Genomic DNA, 17,208 nt, shown 5'->3' on the forward strand with positions numbered 1-17,208 from the left:
AATAGGATGTGATTTACTCAGAAGAGTTTTATATCACTGCTGTACAGTGCTAAACTGCTAGAACAGGCCCCTGGCTGAGCAGATGGGTTCCAGGAGAAACTGGTCCCTCCACAGTACTGAACAGATTAAAGGGGAATGAGTTGGATTTCTGTGTGGGAGTTACCAGCTGCCCTTGTGGGACTGGGCGGGGATGTTTGGGCTCACTGGGCCTTTCTCCATATTGGATAGGAATTTTGGGTTGCTCAGAGGAGTAATTTTGTCTCCCTCTTGCACAAAAGGCTAAAAAAAGGTTGCAAAGATTTTAAATCTTTTTTTATATTAATCAGGTTTAAAAGTGTATGGGACTAGAGATGGCAGCATTCTCCTTGGACTATTCCAGCCACACAATATCCCTGGTTGCTTCGTTCCTGCCCATCTGTATAAGAAGGATAAGTGTAACCTTGCTTACAGACTAGTACAACATCTTAAGAATCATTAGAGTTGTCAGGAGAATAACTACAGTAGTTGCTTTTGCATCTCTTCTTTACACCAAGATGCCCCACTGCATAAAATTTAAAGAGCAGGAGAAGCTAAGCAAGAATTAGGTGTAATTTCATTGTGTTTGTGTCCCATATTTAGATTCACCAAGACCTAGGATTGACCAACCACGTGCCTTTATTGAAAAAGTCTCTGGAGCAATTTGTATACCGAGTAAAAGCCATGTTGGCCTTCAATCACTGCCAGGAAGCATTCTGGGTGGGCATCCTCAAAAACAGGGACCTGCAGGTAAGGATCACAGCACTGCCAGTCCTGTGAAGTGGGATGTTTTGGTTTTTTTTTGCTTTGGATACTGTCACAGCTCAGGGAAATTGCACCTGTATTCCCTCTCCATGGTCCAGCATGGGCAGCCACTCTCAGGCTTCCAGCTCCCCAGCCGTTGCTTCTCTTGGCTGAAGACCCGCATTTCTCTCCCACCTGACTGGGATATTTCCAGGCCACACACCCCTGTGCCTGCACTGTGAGTTCCCCCGCAAGGCAGTCTGGCTAAACACGCCTGTGTTGTCTTCTCCTCAAAGGCTATAAACAGTGTAATTTCCCGCAGTGAAGTTACCACACAGCTCTTTCCAAGCAACCATGTTTATTCCTAAGGAGAAAGCATTACAGAGAAAACATTAAAAACAATAAAAGAACCTACATGCATCCTAATAAGCTTACCAGAGATCACCCCAACCTCAACAAGGGCTTTGGCATCAAAGTCAGCAGATCGACCTCTCGTACTGTTTGCAGATAGGAGGGAATCTTTCAAATCCCACCAACAAGGTTTTCTGTAGTCACAGTTCATAACAGCTGCTAGCTCAGAACAAGCAATATGCTCAGATTACAAAGAAAACAATGTTTTGTTTCCTAATGTCCAGCCCTGTAATTCAGCCTGGAAACTGTGACTCAAGTTAGGTCTTGTCATCTTGTACATCAGCATCATCATCAGTAAGATGAGGTATACATTTGCTTTGGTCATCAAAGTCAGTAGATCAGTCTCATAAAGTTTGCAGATAGGAAGGAATCGTTCTTGCATGGTCGCTTTTCAGAGTAGAGCTGCACCTTAAATACACTTAAAAACTAAAATATAAATTCTAAGTGTAAATGTTTTCAATCAATAAAATTAATTATTTGTAAGTGTATTATATTCATATGTTTATTCTCATCGTTCAGTGAGCATTCCTCTGCTTCGTTCACTGCATACCAGCTAGCTTATGTGGTCAGGGCCAGATTCTGATCTGAGTTGCACCAGGGTAAATCCAGAGTAATTCCAATAATGTCAGCATATAGAATTTGACCCCGAATGAGGCAGGAGTTCTGTAGACACCTGTAGAGGTGTCATTCACTGTTTACTCCTGCCCTCTTGGCTGTGCACTGAATGAGACAGTGGTCTTGCAGAACTGTAGTATGTGACCAAGTCATTCAGACACTGTGGTGTAATAACTCTGCCCCTGGTGTTTTTGAGTTAAGATTGTACAGGCAGCCTTAATGTTTTGGTGTTTACTGGCTTCTGAGTGCTTCACTGTGTTACATTAATATTCTCCTGCCAATGTTTTGTACTGAATTGTCACAAGTCAGTGACAGAAAGACACTGCTCTCACAAGCCTTTCCCCTTGCAACTGATCTCCACCAACAGTAGTGTAAATAGAAAGCACCCAGAGTCATGTGAGGCCCTATTCATTTTAAAAAATGGGAGTTACTTTTGGTTTAACTGCCTGCACTACAAGCATGCTTGTTCAGAGAAAGATCAGCGGCTGTCTGTGCATTGTTAGTGGAACTGATGCTGAATATTTTTGCACTAGCTCTTTAAGTTGAGAGAGCATTCATTTTTACCGATTCTCACTTGGGTGAAATTCAGAGGTCCTTGTGCACCACTTCATTGCTGTTCTGTAGGCTCGGATGGGGAATAACTGGTGCACAGGCTTGTGTGGGGACCCCTGCACTGAGAAATGCTGTCCAAAGACAAGCGAATAGACCATTTTTATTTTTGCAATGTTTGACATTTAGGAGCCCTGACTGCCCCTTGCCTTTTCCCTTCTTTCTGATGGCTGGCACTTCAACTTGGGCCAGATGGGGGCCCCAAAACTGCCAAACCTCATTTCATAATTTTTTTTTTAAAAAAAGAGGCCTGGCCATTTTCTTTCCCCACCCCCACCGAAGTGAAGCAGTACATTGAGAGGGAGGAGAGGGGCAGCTCATTTCTGCAGAGAAATCTCATTTGCAACCAAATGCAATGCATTTCTGTTCCAGCAGGGGTCGCTATTTCTGCTCCATGCATGAATTTGCCTGATAAAGTATTTACCATGTTCACTTTAGGGAGAAGAGATCCTGTCTCAGGATTCTGAAGAGAATGACCCAGGGGAGGGAGTTTCCCAGCTCCCCAGAGAAGATCCTGCTGAGGTATTTCTGTACACGGCAGCAGTGCCTATTGCTTTTATGGTTCCTGAGCATAACCCTGATGGTATTTCAGTTGAGTTACAGTTTGTGTCTGCTCTCTCGGCAGGGCAGGAGCAAAGACCATCTCTCTCACTTGCTCAGCTCCGTGACAGTGCTTTCTCCTCACCGTATTAGGGTCTTGCTGCCTGCTGAAAAAAATCTATCTTAAAAAAAAAAACGCAGACAGCAAAGCCCTTAGGTTTTCTTGACTGAGTTAATAACCTGAGCGATGCAAGCAGAATCAGTCTTGTTTGCTATTTTGAGTTCAAGATGAGGCACAGCCTCTTGGTAGGGTGAGAAGGCTATGTGCCACAGTTGGTAAATCAATGGGGAGTGTTCTGCTTCCTTCAGATGAACTGGGCAGAGTCTGGGGCAGGGGTGGACAAACTTTTTGGCCCAAGGGCCACATCTCGGTGGGGAAATTGCATGCAGGGCCATGAATGTAGGGCTGGGGCAAGGGGTTGGGGTGCAGGAGGGGGTGCAGTGTGCAGGAAGGGGCTCAGGGCAAGGGGTTGTGTCAGAGGAGGGGTGCAGGGTGTATGAGGGGGCTCAGGGAAGGGGGTGGAGGTGCAGGAGGGGGTGTGAAGTGCAGGAGGGAACTCAGGTCAGGGAGTTGGGGTGCAGGGTATATGAGGGGGCTCAGGGAAGGGGGTGGAGGTGCAAGAAGGGGGCGGCAGGGGGCACAGGGATGTGGTGCCAGCCGCTTCCAGGAGCGGTGCGGGGCCCACGGCACCACGGGGGGTGCCAATCCCGCAGGCCGTATCCAAAGCCCTGACAGGTCAGATCCGGCCCACGGGCCATAGTCTGCCCACCCCTGGGCCAGGGGATACATCCTGGACTTGAAGTTAAGCTAAAGAAAGTCCAGATGAACCAAAACTGGGACCCCAAATCAACCAGCCTATTTCCCTTTCTGGTTACTGGGAGGCAAAGACACTCCAGCTCCCTCTTGTGTCCATTGGAATGGGAAGAATACTGGTGTCTCCTAAGCAGTCATTGAAATGAAAGCTGGAAATGCCTTATTAGGCCACATTTTATCCCTCTTCCTACTGCGCCAGTAAGGGCAGGATTGTTCCCTACAGCATACTTCCAGAGGCAGCTAGTGGCTAGCTCCACCCTCTTGCTTCTGTAGGCAGGAGTGCAGGCTCCCACCAGCCCCAGACCCTTAAGAGCCCTTTCTCAGTCACTAGCAGCTTGTGCTATTTTTTTACACATACACACACACTCTCACTCACTCTCATGTTTTTTCTCTGCCTGTTTCCCCACCTCTGGCCTGAGTGATCCTGCTACTTAGGACAGTGGTTTCTCTGCCTCTCTCCCACCCCTGGAAGGCAGGCCTTTGCTGGTGTCCTGCTGTAGTGGCTCTCCCCAGCGGCACTCTCAAGCAGTCCTCCCAAGCTGCAGGGCATGAGCTCCAACCAAACCTTGTTGACAACATAGATTAATAGATTCCATGGCCAGTGTGATCATCTACTCTGACCTCCTGTAAAATACAGGCCAGGAACTGCCCCACAATAATTCCTAGAGCAGATCTAGAAAAACAGCCAATCTTGAGTTTAAAATGGTCACTGATGGAGAATGACTCCAATTACAATTAATTACTCTCCCTGTTAAAAACGTACATCTTATTTCCAGTCTGAATTTGTCTAGCTTCAACTTCCAGCCATTAGAGCATGTTATGCTTTTATCTCCTAGATTGAAGAGCCCATTATTAAGTATTTGTTCCCCATGTAGGTACTGATAGACTGTGATCAAGTCAGCCCTTAACTTTCTGTTCATTAAACTAACTCAAATGAGTTCCTTGAGTCTGTCACTATAAGGCATATCTTCTAATCCTTTAATCATTCTTGTTTCCACCCAACACCTCTTCCTCTGCCAGCTAACTTCCCTATCCCAGTCAGTGTGGCAGTGCCTAGTCCTCCAGGGTCAGAGATAGCAGGACAGGAATGGGTTACCTAGGGAGGTGGAATCTCCTTCCTTAGAGGTTTTTAAGGTCAGGCTTGACAAAGCCCTGGCTGGGATGATTTAGTTGGGGATCGGTCCTGCTTTGAGCAGGGGGTTGGACTAGATGACCTCCTGAGGTCCCTTCCAACCCTGATATTCTATGATTCTATGACAGAGCTACAAAATAGGCAGGTCTTGAGGATCAGGCAGGAGATTCTACTCTCTTTCCCTTCAAGACACTTCCCTCAGGATCCCTTGCACGCTCCCTTCCACATCCAGTTTCTCCTCCTTGGATTAGTACCACCAACCACTCTGCCCTATGCAGCTACTTCAGCACTCCTTGGTATCCACTGTGTTGCTAAAACAGCTTGGAAATGGTGAGCAGGTGAGTTATAGGATACTTACAAGGAAATCATGGGAGTTTGACCTCTACTCCCATAATTCTCCAAAACCAGAGGAATCCTATAGTACTTGGCAAAAAATGTTTGAGAATGGACTGATAGCGTGCAGTAAACAGAGGTCCACAAGGTCCTCCGGGACTGTCTCAGATCAGTGCAGCAGAGTACTAGTGGCATGTTAGCAGACTGGATATGGGGTGAAATTTCAGGGCTTCTTATAGATGCACTGAATGGTTGGTGGAACAAATGTAGAAGATGGCTGATGAAGTAGAAATCATTCAGCTCCATAGTGAGACAATACCTACATGAGAGAAGAATTTGGCCCTTTTTTGTTTGAATATGGACATTTCTGGCCTGCCAATGATCACTTAGGAGGACTTGTATGCAATCTGTGTCTGCAGGCCCCCAAGGTTACATCCAGTCCTTGGTTCTATAAATATTTCTTCTCTTTTCCAGGAGGAAGGTGACATTTCAGGGAGCGAGGATGGATCCGAGCACAATGATGATGATGAAGAGAGCTCTGAGTAGACCTTGTAGCCTACCAGCACTCTGTTAGCTCACCATAGCATAGAAGCTTGCTATTATCCAAAACAATCCACACCTGTCACAGCTGAATAGACTCTGTGGGTTGGAGGCTGTATGCCTCCAACATGATGAGATGTTAATACTGTGCAACAGTAAAGAAGGTTCACTTGTAGCCAGATCTTTATAGTTGGGATTTAGTCCCCATTTAGTGTTGGTTGTGCAGTCTATATCTGTTGGGAGTTTTGCACCCAGACATATTGGAAAAAAAAGTCAGACCTAGAACGATTTTTATTTGTTCTTCCCTCCAGATCCTCCCTAACAAACTCTTTTCCATATGAATTCCTTTCCTTCTGTGCTGCTCTAGGGAGTGGATTTCAAGGGGAAACTCTGTGGCTTTCTGTCTAGAAACATATTGAGAGTTTGGATTAGTTGCCAAAGTGAGAGAAGTGATATTTGCAGAAATAATCTGCCCTGTTCTTGAACAGTAGCTATGAAATATTTGCACAGAACCCATCTTCCCTCAACAGTCCAGCCGTTGGAGCCCTCGTGAGAATGACCTTTGTGCATTGGCCCTTTATTGGGACAGAAGAATCAGTGGGAGAGCAATCCAAATTCCCTCATTAGTGACAACCTAAAGTGCTCATTAATGTTGAGGGAAAGGCTTGTTATAGTTGTAAATTACAAAAAACACCCTAATTCCAAATGCCTTGTTTACTAACTCATTGAATAAACTGTAATTCCTGCCCTGAGCACATGAAATTGGTGACTGACTGTGTATTGTAAGGATACAGCAAAAAGCTCTCCTTGTGGGACAAGCTCTCTGGGGGTCTAACAGCTCCGACCAACATGCCTTTTCTAGAGCATAGCCTGGATGTGTATGGGGCAGCCATGGCTGTGATGATTACAGAGGCAGGAGCGGTGAGTTACATGGGCCCATGCTGCCCAGGCTCCATCAATATTCAGGGCTGGGGGCCCAGCTCCACCAGTGTTTGGAGGCTGGTCTCTCCCCCGGCCCTGCCTGGAGCGTTCCCCGCCTGCTGCCCTCCTTCTCCCCCCGCCCTCGGTGTGCCTCCCCCCAGCCCCGGAGCGTCCCTGCCTGATTAAAAGTGGGCGGCTGCTCTCCTTTGCCGCTCCATGCTGCTGTCCTTTGCCGGTGCTGCCGCCTAAGGCTAGGCTACAGCACAAGAGCAGGCTGAGGCAGCTGGCTACTGCTGCTGCACCAGAGGAGGTGCACACATGATTGGTAGGACCCAGCACCCAGTGGAAGAAGATGCCGAAACAGACCTCTGAATCTCTCACCTGAGCAGCTGCCCGGGCTTCCTTGAGTGTCTGATCCTGTAATCCTGCCCCCCACGGTCACGGGGCAAAGGGCAGCCCCTCCCCATGAGGCTATGGTGTGGAGCAGCAGGCTGCAGCAGGGGAGGAAGCAACATGTAATGGCACCCCCTCCAGCACCCACCCACCACAGGGGAGGTGAGGGGGCTTGGGTGAGTGTAGTGACACCCCGCCAACCATCACTGCGTCTGCCCCACCCTCAGTGAGGCTACGGTGAGGGGCAGCAGCAGTGGGGGAGAGGGTTGGGGGGAGTCCTCCTCTCTGGCCCTAGCCCAGGGCTTACCTGTCTGCACCGCAAGCTCTTCATCCCTGGCCTTGTCCCACCCCAGAACCTGTGACCCCAGCCAGAGCCATCGCCCCCTGTACCCTAACCCTGAGCCCCCTCCTACACACCTGCCCCAGCCAAGACCCGTCACCCAAACTCCCTCCCAGAGCCCATCCCCTGCACCCCAACTGCCTGCGCCAGCCCACATCCCACACCCCAACTCCCTCCCAGAGCCTACCCCCCGCACCCCAATGCCTTCCCAGAGTCCATCCCCTGCCCCAGCCAAAAGCCCGCACCCAAATGCCCTCCCAGAGCCTGACATCATCCCCCTCCCACACCCAAACTTCCTCCCAGACCCTTAAGGAGGTTGCGGGGGGGGGGGGGGGAAGAGGAGGCATGACTTGGACCCTTCTGGGCACCACCAGATATTATACAAACCTGCTGCTCCTGTACTGAGGGTACTGAAGGGGGTGGCTATAGAGGGGAGGGGGAAGTGCTGGCTATAAGGGGTGTGAGAGGGGTGGCTATATGGGAAGGGTAGCAGTGGTTATGGGGGGCATTGGGGATGGCTAGAGGGTAGCCGTGGCTGTAGACGGGGGGTGGCCCCAGGGTCGGGGGGGCTGCAGCGGGGGCTGGGGGCTCGAGGGAGTGGTCGTAGGGGTGTAGAGGCCATCACTAACCTCGCCCTCCTGTGCTCTTCCCAGGGTGGGGTGCCCTGGGCAGGGCTGTCTGCCCCTGGCTTGGGGCAGGAAGGAGGCAGGTCTCTGCTGGGATCCGGGCTTCCTGCAGGCTCACCCCCACCCAACGGCTCGTAAAGGCAGGGATCCGTCCTGTGCCCCTTTGCGATCCGTGCCCGCACATGCGCAGTGCGACGGGGGGCTGGGCGCAGAGTGACGGCGATGGCCATGTCACTGCAAGAGAACCTGGTGCAGCACGAGATCCACCAGGACTGGGCCAACTGCGAGTACATCAAAGTGATCACTAGCTCCATCAAGAAGATCATGGACTTCCTCAACTCCTTCGGTGTGTACGCGCCTGACCTGGCTCCACCCTCAGGTTCCACCGCAGCCCGGCTTCGCCCCCAGGCCTCACTCGGTCCAGCTCTTCCCTCAGGCCTGGTTCAGCTCCAGCCACCCTGCCAGGTCTGGGATGGCTCCATCTTCTCATCCTGGTTCGACCCCAGCCTGGCTCCATCCCACCCTGGCCCCTCTGGCCCCCGCGCTCTGTTAGGGTGAGGCGGGTTCTGCAGTCGGGGCTCCCCGGTGGGCGGAGGTGGGGCGCACCTGTCCTGGCTGGGTACTGCGGGGCCTGATGAGCCGCCCCTTCTCCCGCAGACATGTCCTGCTACTCCCGACTCGCCACCCTCAACGAGAAGCTGACAGCGCTGGAGCGACGGATCGAGTACATCGAGGCCAGGGTGAGGGGTAGCGCAGGGGAGGCAACACCGGGAATAGCCCTGGCACGGGATGGAGGGCTGCCCTGCGGGTAGCTCAAGGCAGGGCTCAGCCCACGCTTAGCAGCTCAGGGACAGCCGGGGCCTTGCTGTTCAAGCCCCTCTGCAGCTTTTACCCCATCTCCAGTGGGTATTGCCCTGCTGTACCCCCCCCCCCACCTCCCAGGTAACGCTGTGCCTTACTAGCTAATCTGCTCTTTACACAGTGGGGGGACGTGCGCGACTCCCACACAGAGCCCAGCTGCGCTAGTTGTTACTATGGGGTGGTGTTGCAGGCCCTTCTCCCGAACAGCAGCACTGGAGCTCCTGCTCTCTGTACGCTCTGGTGGGCATCCCAGCAGTACTTACATTGGGGCATTGGTTTTGGCCAACAGAGCTAAAGAGAGAACGGAGATCTTGGTGAATTGGTGACACTGGCCTGGGGAGGACTCCTGCCCCTCCCAGCCTTGCTGCGAGGGACGACTTTTACCTAGTTCCCAGTGTACCGGAGCTCTCATTAACTTTCCCTGAGTGGGCAGACTAGCTAGCCCTTGGTGACTGCAGGCTGTGCTCTCCTTCAGCAGGTAACAAAGGGCGAAACTCTCACCTAACTGCTGAAGGCTGGTGGGGAGCTGACCTGGAGAAGATTGTGCGGCTGTGCCAGAATTCACTGTAGGGCATCTGATTTCTTCATTACTTCTATTGGTTAGCAGGACTTCAGCTTGTTTCTGCTCCCTGCAATGCAGTATCTCTGCCTTCAGTGCATTCCTCCAGGGGAAATTGATAAAATGCAAATGAGCATGTTGGATTCAGTGATTTGGTACAGACCGATTCATGCAGCTGTCAAATACTCCTGTGCCACTTAACCTCTCTCTCGTTCCCAGCTGTGCATGTAGAACTCCGACACTTTGTAGCTGCAGAATCTCTCTGGCCAAAGGTCACTTTGTGGGAAGAAAACTTCTCTGGGAGCTGACCGGCTGAGGAAGTGGGTGTCCCTGCTGTTCATGGGCCACTCCACTGGTGGTTTCAGTTCCTTTAGCAAAGTGGTTCTCAACCCTTGGGGACCGCAAGCAGGTTTCAGGAGGTCCTCCAAGCAGAGCCAGTTAGACTCACGTGGGCCCACGGCAGAAAGCCGAAGCCCCATTGCATGGGGCTGCAGCTTGGGGCCCTGAGCCAGGCCACCAGGAGCTGAAGCCAAAACCTGAGCCATGTAGCTTCTGCGGAATCTCTATGGCATGGGGCCCCAGGTAAATGCGCTGCTTGCTACCCCTTATCACTGGCCCTGGCTTTTATATGCAGAAAACTAGTTGTTGTGGCACAGGTGGGCTGTGGACTTTTTATAGCATGGAGGGGGCCCTCAGAAAGAAAAAGGTTAAGAACCCCTATTTCAGCAAACACTGCAACTTATCTCTCTTAGCAAAAATGTCAGTATATCCATCCTTCCCGTCCGTGAGCAGAGCAGTAGATGGGCAGTGTGTGTTTGTGGCGGTAGGGGGCAGGAGGCAGGGGAATAGGTAATGTGCCAAGTTTAAACTCTCCGGGCAGGGTGGGTTCAGAATTTTCTATGTCTTTTGTATTCTGTAGCGTCACATGGGGGTGTCTTTCATTTGTGTTTCAACAATAAACTGCCTCTGCTGATGAGGTCTGAGCTGATGTATAGCTGGAGTGCATTGTCTGGGTTGCCAGGATACCGGGGCGGGAGCATGGCCATGAAGTGCAGATGGCCAAGAGAAGTCACAATGGCCTGTTACTGTAACAGGTGCAGTTGCCTTTTGCTATTCTTCTCTTCCTTCCCCCCTCCACCAATTCCTGCCCCAATGGGCTTCGCTCCTCCCCCCCTAAACTGATTAGTGATGAAATAGTTAATGGTGCCAGTGCACTAAGTTTGAATGTTAACACTCCAATCCTGTTAATGGGTGCTCACCCCACTGATTCACTGTCAGGCTCTCTTCAGACAGAAGCAGCCAGCACTGCAGTGGTGCTGTGGGTCCCATCTGAAAGTCAAGAGATTTTTGGTGAGCTCATGGGTGTCTTTGGCCTCCTGGTTTCTGAGACCTTGGGGCTGACAGATCACATCAACAAACAGGGCTAGAAACTGATGGGTTTTAAATGAAAGCTGAATTATCAGCTCATCCCAAGACTTCAGGAGCTGGGCCATTCCAGGGTGATGGTGGTTTCTGTCATTCTGAGCCTTAGCGGCTGAAGGAGAGCTCATAAGGGGGAATGGAGTGAAGAGTTTATCTGCTCTGATAGGCCCAAGCCTTTCCTGCTATCCTACTGTCTTGGCAACCTTTAGGAAAAAACCCTATCATTAAGCTAGGTAGCTGTAGGAGAGAATGCAGGCAGAAGCCCAGCAGCAGAGTGGGGGCTATCCTATTTATTGCACTCAGTGTGGCATGTATGATTACCTGCCCTGTGGGCAGGTGGCTTATGTGTGCATTCCATGCAAGGAGGTCCTGGCCCTCAGAGACCGTGTACGGGCTTTGGAGGCCAGTGTGGCGGAACTGGAGGAGCTAAGGGAGGCAGAGAGGTATGTTGATGAGGCTTTTACTGTAGATTTGTCCCACCTCCGCTCAGAGAGCCCCTGCACTTTTAAGGAGGATGAAAGGCCCAAGGAAGGGGAACAGTCAATGAGAGCAGAGGGAAACCTTCCCATAGTTGGGACCCTCCTTCCAGATGATGTTGGAGTATCCTCTCGCACTGAGGTTACCTCTCTCGGGGAGGGAACTCCAGTCATTAGGAAAAGGCAGGTGTTAGTAATGGGAGATTCGATCATTAGAAACACAGATAGCTGGGTTTGTGATGACTGGGAGAACCGTATGGTGACTTGCCTGCCTGATGCAAAGGTTGGGGATCTCTCGAGGCATCTAGATAGACTTATGTGTAGTGCTGAGGAGGAGCCGGTGGTCGTGGTACATGTAGGTACCAATGACATAGGGAAGGGTAGGAGAGACATGCTGGAGGCCAAATTTAGGCTGCTAGGAAAGAGACTGAAATCCAGGACCTCTATGGTGGCATTCTCAGAAATGCTTCCAGTTCCAAGTGCAGGGCCAGGTAGGCAGGCAGAGCTGCAGAGTCTCAATGCATGGATGAGATGATGGTGTAGAGAGGAGGGGTTTAGATTTATTAGGAACTGGGGAAGATCGCTATCCGCTTTCTTCCGGCAGCTCACGGAAGCTACTAGATCGCATGCCCTGATTCTCATGGGTGACTTTAATTTTCCTGATATCTGCTGGGAGAGCAATACAGCAGTGCATAGACAATCCAGGAAGTTTTTGGAAAGCGTAGGGGACAATTTCCTGGCGCAAGTGCTAGAGGAGCCAACTAGGGGGGGCGCTTTTCTTGACCTGCTGCTCACAAACTGGGTAGAATTAGTGGGGGAAGCAAAAGTGGATGGGAATCTGGGAGGCAGTGACCATGAGTTGGTTGAGTTCAGGATCCTGACGCAGGGAAGAAAGGTAAGCAGCAGGATACGGACCCTGGACTTCAGGAAAGCAGACTTCGACTCCCTCAGGGAACGGATGGCCAGGATCCCCTGGGGGACTAACTTGAAGGGGAAAGGAGTCCAGGAGAGCTGGCTGTATTTCAAGGAATCCCTGTTGAGGTTACAGGGACAAACCATCCCAATGAGTCGAAAGAATAGTAAATATGGCAGGCGACCAGCTTGGCTTAACGGTGAAATCTTAGCGGATCTTAAACATAAAAAAGAAGCTTACAAGAAGTGGAAGGTTGGACATATGACCAGGGAAGAGTATAAAAATATTGCTCGGGCATGTAGGAATGTTATCAGGAGGGCCAAATCGCACCTGGAGCTGCAGCTAGCCAGAGATGTCAAGAGTAACAAGAAGGGTTTCTTCAGGTATGTTGGCAACAAGAAGAAAGCCAAGGAATGTGTGGGCCCCTTACTGAATGAGGGAGGCAACCTAGTGACAGAGGATGTGGAAAAAGCTAATGTACTCAATGCTTTTTTTGCCTCTGTTTTCACTAACAAGGTCAGCTCCCAGACTGCTGCGCTGGGCATCACAAAAAGGGGAAGAGATGGCCAGCCCCCTGTGGAGATAGAGGTGGTTAGGGACTATTTAGAAAAGCTGGACGTGCACAAGTCCATGGGGCCGGACGAGTTGCATCCGAGAGTGCTGAAGGAATTGGCGGCTGTGATTGCAGAGCCATTGGCCATTATCTTTGAAAACTCGTGGCGAACGGGGGAAGTCCCGGATGACTGGAAAAAGGCTAATGTAGTGCCAATCTTTAAAAAAGGGAAGAAGGAGGATCCTGGGAACTACAGGCCAGTCAGCCTCACCTCAGTCCCTGGAAAAATCATGGAGCAGGTCCTCAAAGAATCAATCCTGAAGCACTTGCATGAGAGGAAAGTGATCAGGAACAGCCAGCATGGATTCACCAAGGGAAGGTCATGCCTGACTAATCTAATCGCCTTTTATGATGAGATTACTGGTTCTGTGGATGAAGGGAAAGCAGTGGATGTATTGTTTCTTGACTTTAGCAAAGCTTTTGACACTGTCTCCCACAGTATTCTTGTCAGCAAGTTAAGGAAATATGGGCTGGATGAATGCACTACAAGGTGGGTAGAAAGCTGGCTAGATTGTCGGGCTCAACGGGTAGTGATCAATGGCTCCATGTCTAGTTGGCAGCCAGTATCAAGTGGAGTACCCCAAGGGTCGGTCCTGGGGCCGGTTTTGTTCAATATCTTCATAAATGATCTGGAGGATGGTGTGGATTGCACTCTCAGCAAATTTGCGGATGATACTAAACTGGGAGAAGTGGTAGATACGCTGGAGGGGAGGGATAGGATACAGAAAGACCTAGACAAATTGGAGGATTGGGCCAAAAGAAATCTGATGAGGTTCAATAAGGATAAGTGCAGGGTCCTGCACTTAGGACGGAAGAACCCAATGCACAGCTACAGACTAGGGACCGAATGGCTAGGCAACAGTTCTGCAGAAAAGGACCTAGGGGTGACAGTAGACGAGAAGCTGGATATGAGTCAGCAGTGTGCGCTTGTTGCCAAGAAGGCCAATGGCATTTTGGGATGTATAAGTAGGGGCATAGCAAGCAGATCGAGGGATGTGATCGTCCCCCTCTATTTGACATTGGTGAGGCCTCATCTGGAGTACTGTGTCCAGTTTTGGGCCCCACACTTCAAGAAGGATGTGGATAAATTGGAGAGAGTCCAGCGAAGGGCAACAAAAATGATTAGGGGACTGGAACACATGAGTTATGAGGAGAGGCTGAGGGAGCTGGGATTGTTTAGCCTGCAGAAGAGAAGAATGAGGGGGGATTTGATAGCTGCTTTCAACTACCTGAAAGGGGGTTCCAGAGAGGATGGCTCTAGACTGTTCTCAATGGTAGCAGATGACAGAACGAGGAGTAATGGTCTCAAGTTGCAGTGGGGGAGGTTTAGATTGGATATTAGGAAAAACTTTTTCACTAAGAGGGTGGTGAAACACTGGAATGCGTTACCTAGGGAGGTGGTAGAATCTCCTTCCTTAGAGGTTTTTAAGGTCAGGCTTGACAAAGCCCTGGCTGGGATGATTTAACTGGGAATTGGTCCTGCTTTGAGCAGGGGGCTGGACTAGATGACCTTCTGGGGTCCCTTCCAACCCTGATATTCTATGATTCTATGATTCTATGGGGAAACTTTTGGGATATGGGGAGCCTATACAGGAAGGATGGGCTCCACCTAAACCAAGGTGGATCCAGACTGCTGGCACTTGACATTAAAAAGATTGCAGAGTAGTTTTTAAACTTAGGCCTGGTCTACACTGGGGGGAGGGGAGGGATTAATCTAAGATACATCGACTTCAGCTACGCTATTCTCGTAGCTGAAGTCGACGTATCTTAGATTGACTTAGAATCACTTACTTTGCGTCTTCGCGGCACAGGATCGACGGCCGCCGCTCCCCCGTCAACTCCGCTTCTACCTCTCGCCCTGGTGAAGTTTCGGAGTCGACGGCAGAGCGATCGGGGATCAATTTATTGCATCTACACTAGACGCGATAAATCGATCCCCGATAGATAGATCGCTATCCGCTGATCCGGCGGGTAGTGTAGACGTGGCCTATGAGATGGGGGAAAGCCAATTGCTGCAGAGGAGCACGTGGATCAGACAGAGACTTCTCTTAGAGGAGAGTCTATTGATAGTGAGTCTCTAGATTTTAGTCAGGAGGAGAGGATGAAAGAGGATAAAATATGGGCCAGATCAGACAGGGAACATTCACATAAAAAAGAATCTGACACATCAGAAAAGGGCAGACAAATAAACAGTGACAAGTTTTTAAAGTGCTTGTACACAAATGCTAGAAGTCTAAATAATAAGATGGGTGGACTAGAGTGCCTTCTGTTAAAGGAAGATATTGATATACTAGGCATCACAGAAACCTGGTGGAGTGAGGACAATCAATGGGACACAATCGTTCTGGGGTACAAAATATATCGGAAGGACAGAACAGGTCGTGGCGGGGGGGAGTGGCACTATATGTGAAAGAAAATGTAGAATCAAATGAAGTAAAAATCTTAAATGAATCCACATGTTGCATAGAATCTCTATGGATAGTAATTCCATGCTCTAATAAGAATATAACAGTAGGGAGCTATTATTGGCCACCTGACTAGGACAGTGATAGTGACGATGAAATGCTAAGGGAGATTAGAGAGGCTATCAAAATAAAGAACTCAATAATAGTGAGGGATTTCAATTATCCCCATATTAACTGGGTACATGTCACCTCAGGACGAAATGCAGAGACAAAATTTCTTGATACTTTAAATGACTGCTTCTTGGAGCAGCTGGTACAGGAACCCACAACGGGAGAGGCAACTCTCAATCTAGTCCTGAGTGGAGCACAGGATCTGGTCCAAGAGGTAACTATAACAGGACCGCTTGGAAATAGTGACCATAATATAATAACATTTAACATTCCTGTGGTGGGAAGAACACCTCACCACCCCAACACTGTGGCATTTAATTCCAGAAAGGGGAACTATGCAAAAATGAGGAGGTTAGTTAAACAGAAATTAAAAGGTACAGTGCCTAGAGTGAAATTCCTGCAAGCTGCATGGACACTTTTCAAAGACACCATAATAGAGGCTCAACTTAAATGTATACCCCAAATTAAAAAACACAGTAAAAGAACTAAAAAAGAGCCGCCGTGGCTTAACAATAATGTAAAAGAAGCAGTGAGAGATAAAAAACATTTTGTTACTACCTTTTGAGTTTTTAGCTAGCTGTTCTTCAACACTCCTTTTTGGCTTTTCTTAATACATTTTTACACTCAATTTGGCAGTGTTTATGCTTTCTATTTACCTCACTAGGATTTGACTTCCACTTTTTAAAAGATGCCTTTTTAAGTACATCAGAAGCAGGAAGCCTGCTAAACAACCAGTGGGGACCCTGGATGATCAAGATACAAAAGGAGCACTTAAAGACGATAAAGTCATTGCGGAGAAACTAAATTAATTCTTTGCTTCAGTCTTCACGGTTGAGGCTGTTAGGGAGATTCCCAAACCTGAGCCGTCTTTTGTAGGTGACAAATCTGAGGAATTGTCACAGACTGAAGAGCCACTAGAGGAGGTTTTGGAATTAATTGAGAAACTTAACAGTAACAAGTCACCAGATGGCATTCACCCAAGAGTTCTGAAAGAACTCAAATGTGAAATTGTGGAACTATTAACTATGGTTTGTAACCTGTCCTTTAAATCAGCTTCTGTACACAATGACTGGAAGATAGCTAATGTAATGCAAATATTTAAAAAGGGCTCTAGAGGTGTTCCCAGCAATTACAGACCGGTAAGTCTAATGTCAGTACCGGGCAAATTAGTTGAAACAGTAGTAAAGAATAGAATTGTCAGACACATAGAAGAACATAAATTGTTGGGCAAAAGTCAACATGGTTTCTGTAAAGGGAAATCATGTCTTACTAATCTATTAGAGTTCTTTGAAGGGGTCAACAAACATGTGGACAAGGGGGATACAGTGGACATAGTGTACTTAGATTTCCAGAAAGCTTTTAACAAAGTCCCTCACCAAAGGCTCTTATGTAAATTAAGTTGTCATGGGATAAGAGGGAAGATCCTTTAATGGATTGAGAAATGGTTAAAAGACAGGGAACAAAGGGTAGGAATAAATGGTAAATTTTCAGAATGGAGAGGGGTAACTAGTGGTGATCCCCAAGGGTCAGTCCTAGGACCAATCCTATTCAACTTATTAATAAATGATCTGGAGAAAGGGGTAAACAGTGATGTGGCAAAGTTGCAGATGATACTAAACTGCTCAAGATAGTTAAGACCAAAGCAGACTGTGAAGAACTTCAAAAAGATCTCGCAAAACTAAGTGATTGGGCAAC

General features: G+C 49.0%; 2 protein-coding genes across 4 annotated transcripts in view; both read left to right on the forward strand.

Moving 5' to 3' along the window:
* Positions 1–6,575, forward strand: part of FANCD2 (FA complementation group D2) — a 183,552-nt gene extending 176,977 nt beyond the window's left edge. For all 3 annotated transcript variants that reach the window (XM_084633080.1, XM_084633082.1, XM_084633081.1), the window contains 3 exons: positions 619–765; positions 2,833–2,916; positions 5,748–6,575. In XM_084633080.1, the coding sequence (XP_084489206.1) occupies positions 619–765; positions 2,833–2,916; positions 5,748–5,819 (303 nt within the window). In that variant the 3' untranslated portion in view covers positions 5,820–6,575. The remainder of the gene's footprint in view (positions 1–618; positions 766–2,832; positions 2,917–5,747) is intronic.
* A 1,746-nt stretch (positions 6,576–8,321) lies between these two features.
* LOC311524275 (putative protein BRICK1) lies at positions 8,322–9,742 on the forward strand (the record flags this gene model as incomplete). The annotated part of the gene is made up of 3 exons (XM_084635220.1): positions 8,322–8,439; positions 8,751–8,833; positions 9,433–9,742. The coding sequence occupies 3 exons, from the start codon at positions 8,322–8,324 to the stop codon at positions 9,457–9,459; spliced, it is 228 nt and encodes a 75-aa protein (XP_084491346.1). The 3' UTR covers positions 9,460–9,742.
* Positions 9,743–17,208: the final 7,466 nt, after the last annotated feature.

The sequence above is a fragment of the Lepidochelys olivacea genome (genome assembly GCF_965140295.1).
Source record: "Lepidochelys olivacea isolate rLepOli2 genome assembly, chromosome: 7".
Classification (NCBI taxonomy): Eukaryota; Metazoa; Chordata; order Testudines; family Cheloniidae; genus Lepidochelys; species Lepidochelys olivacea.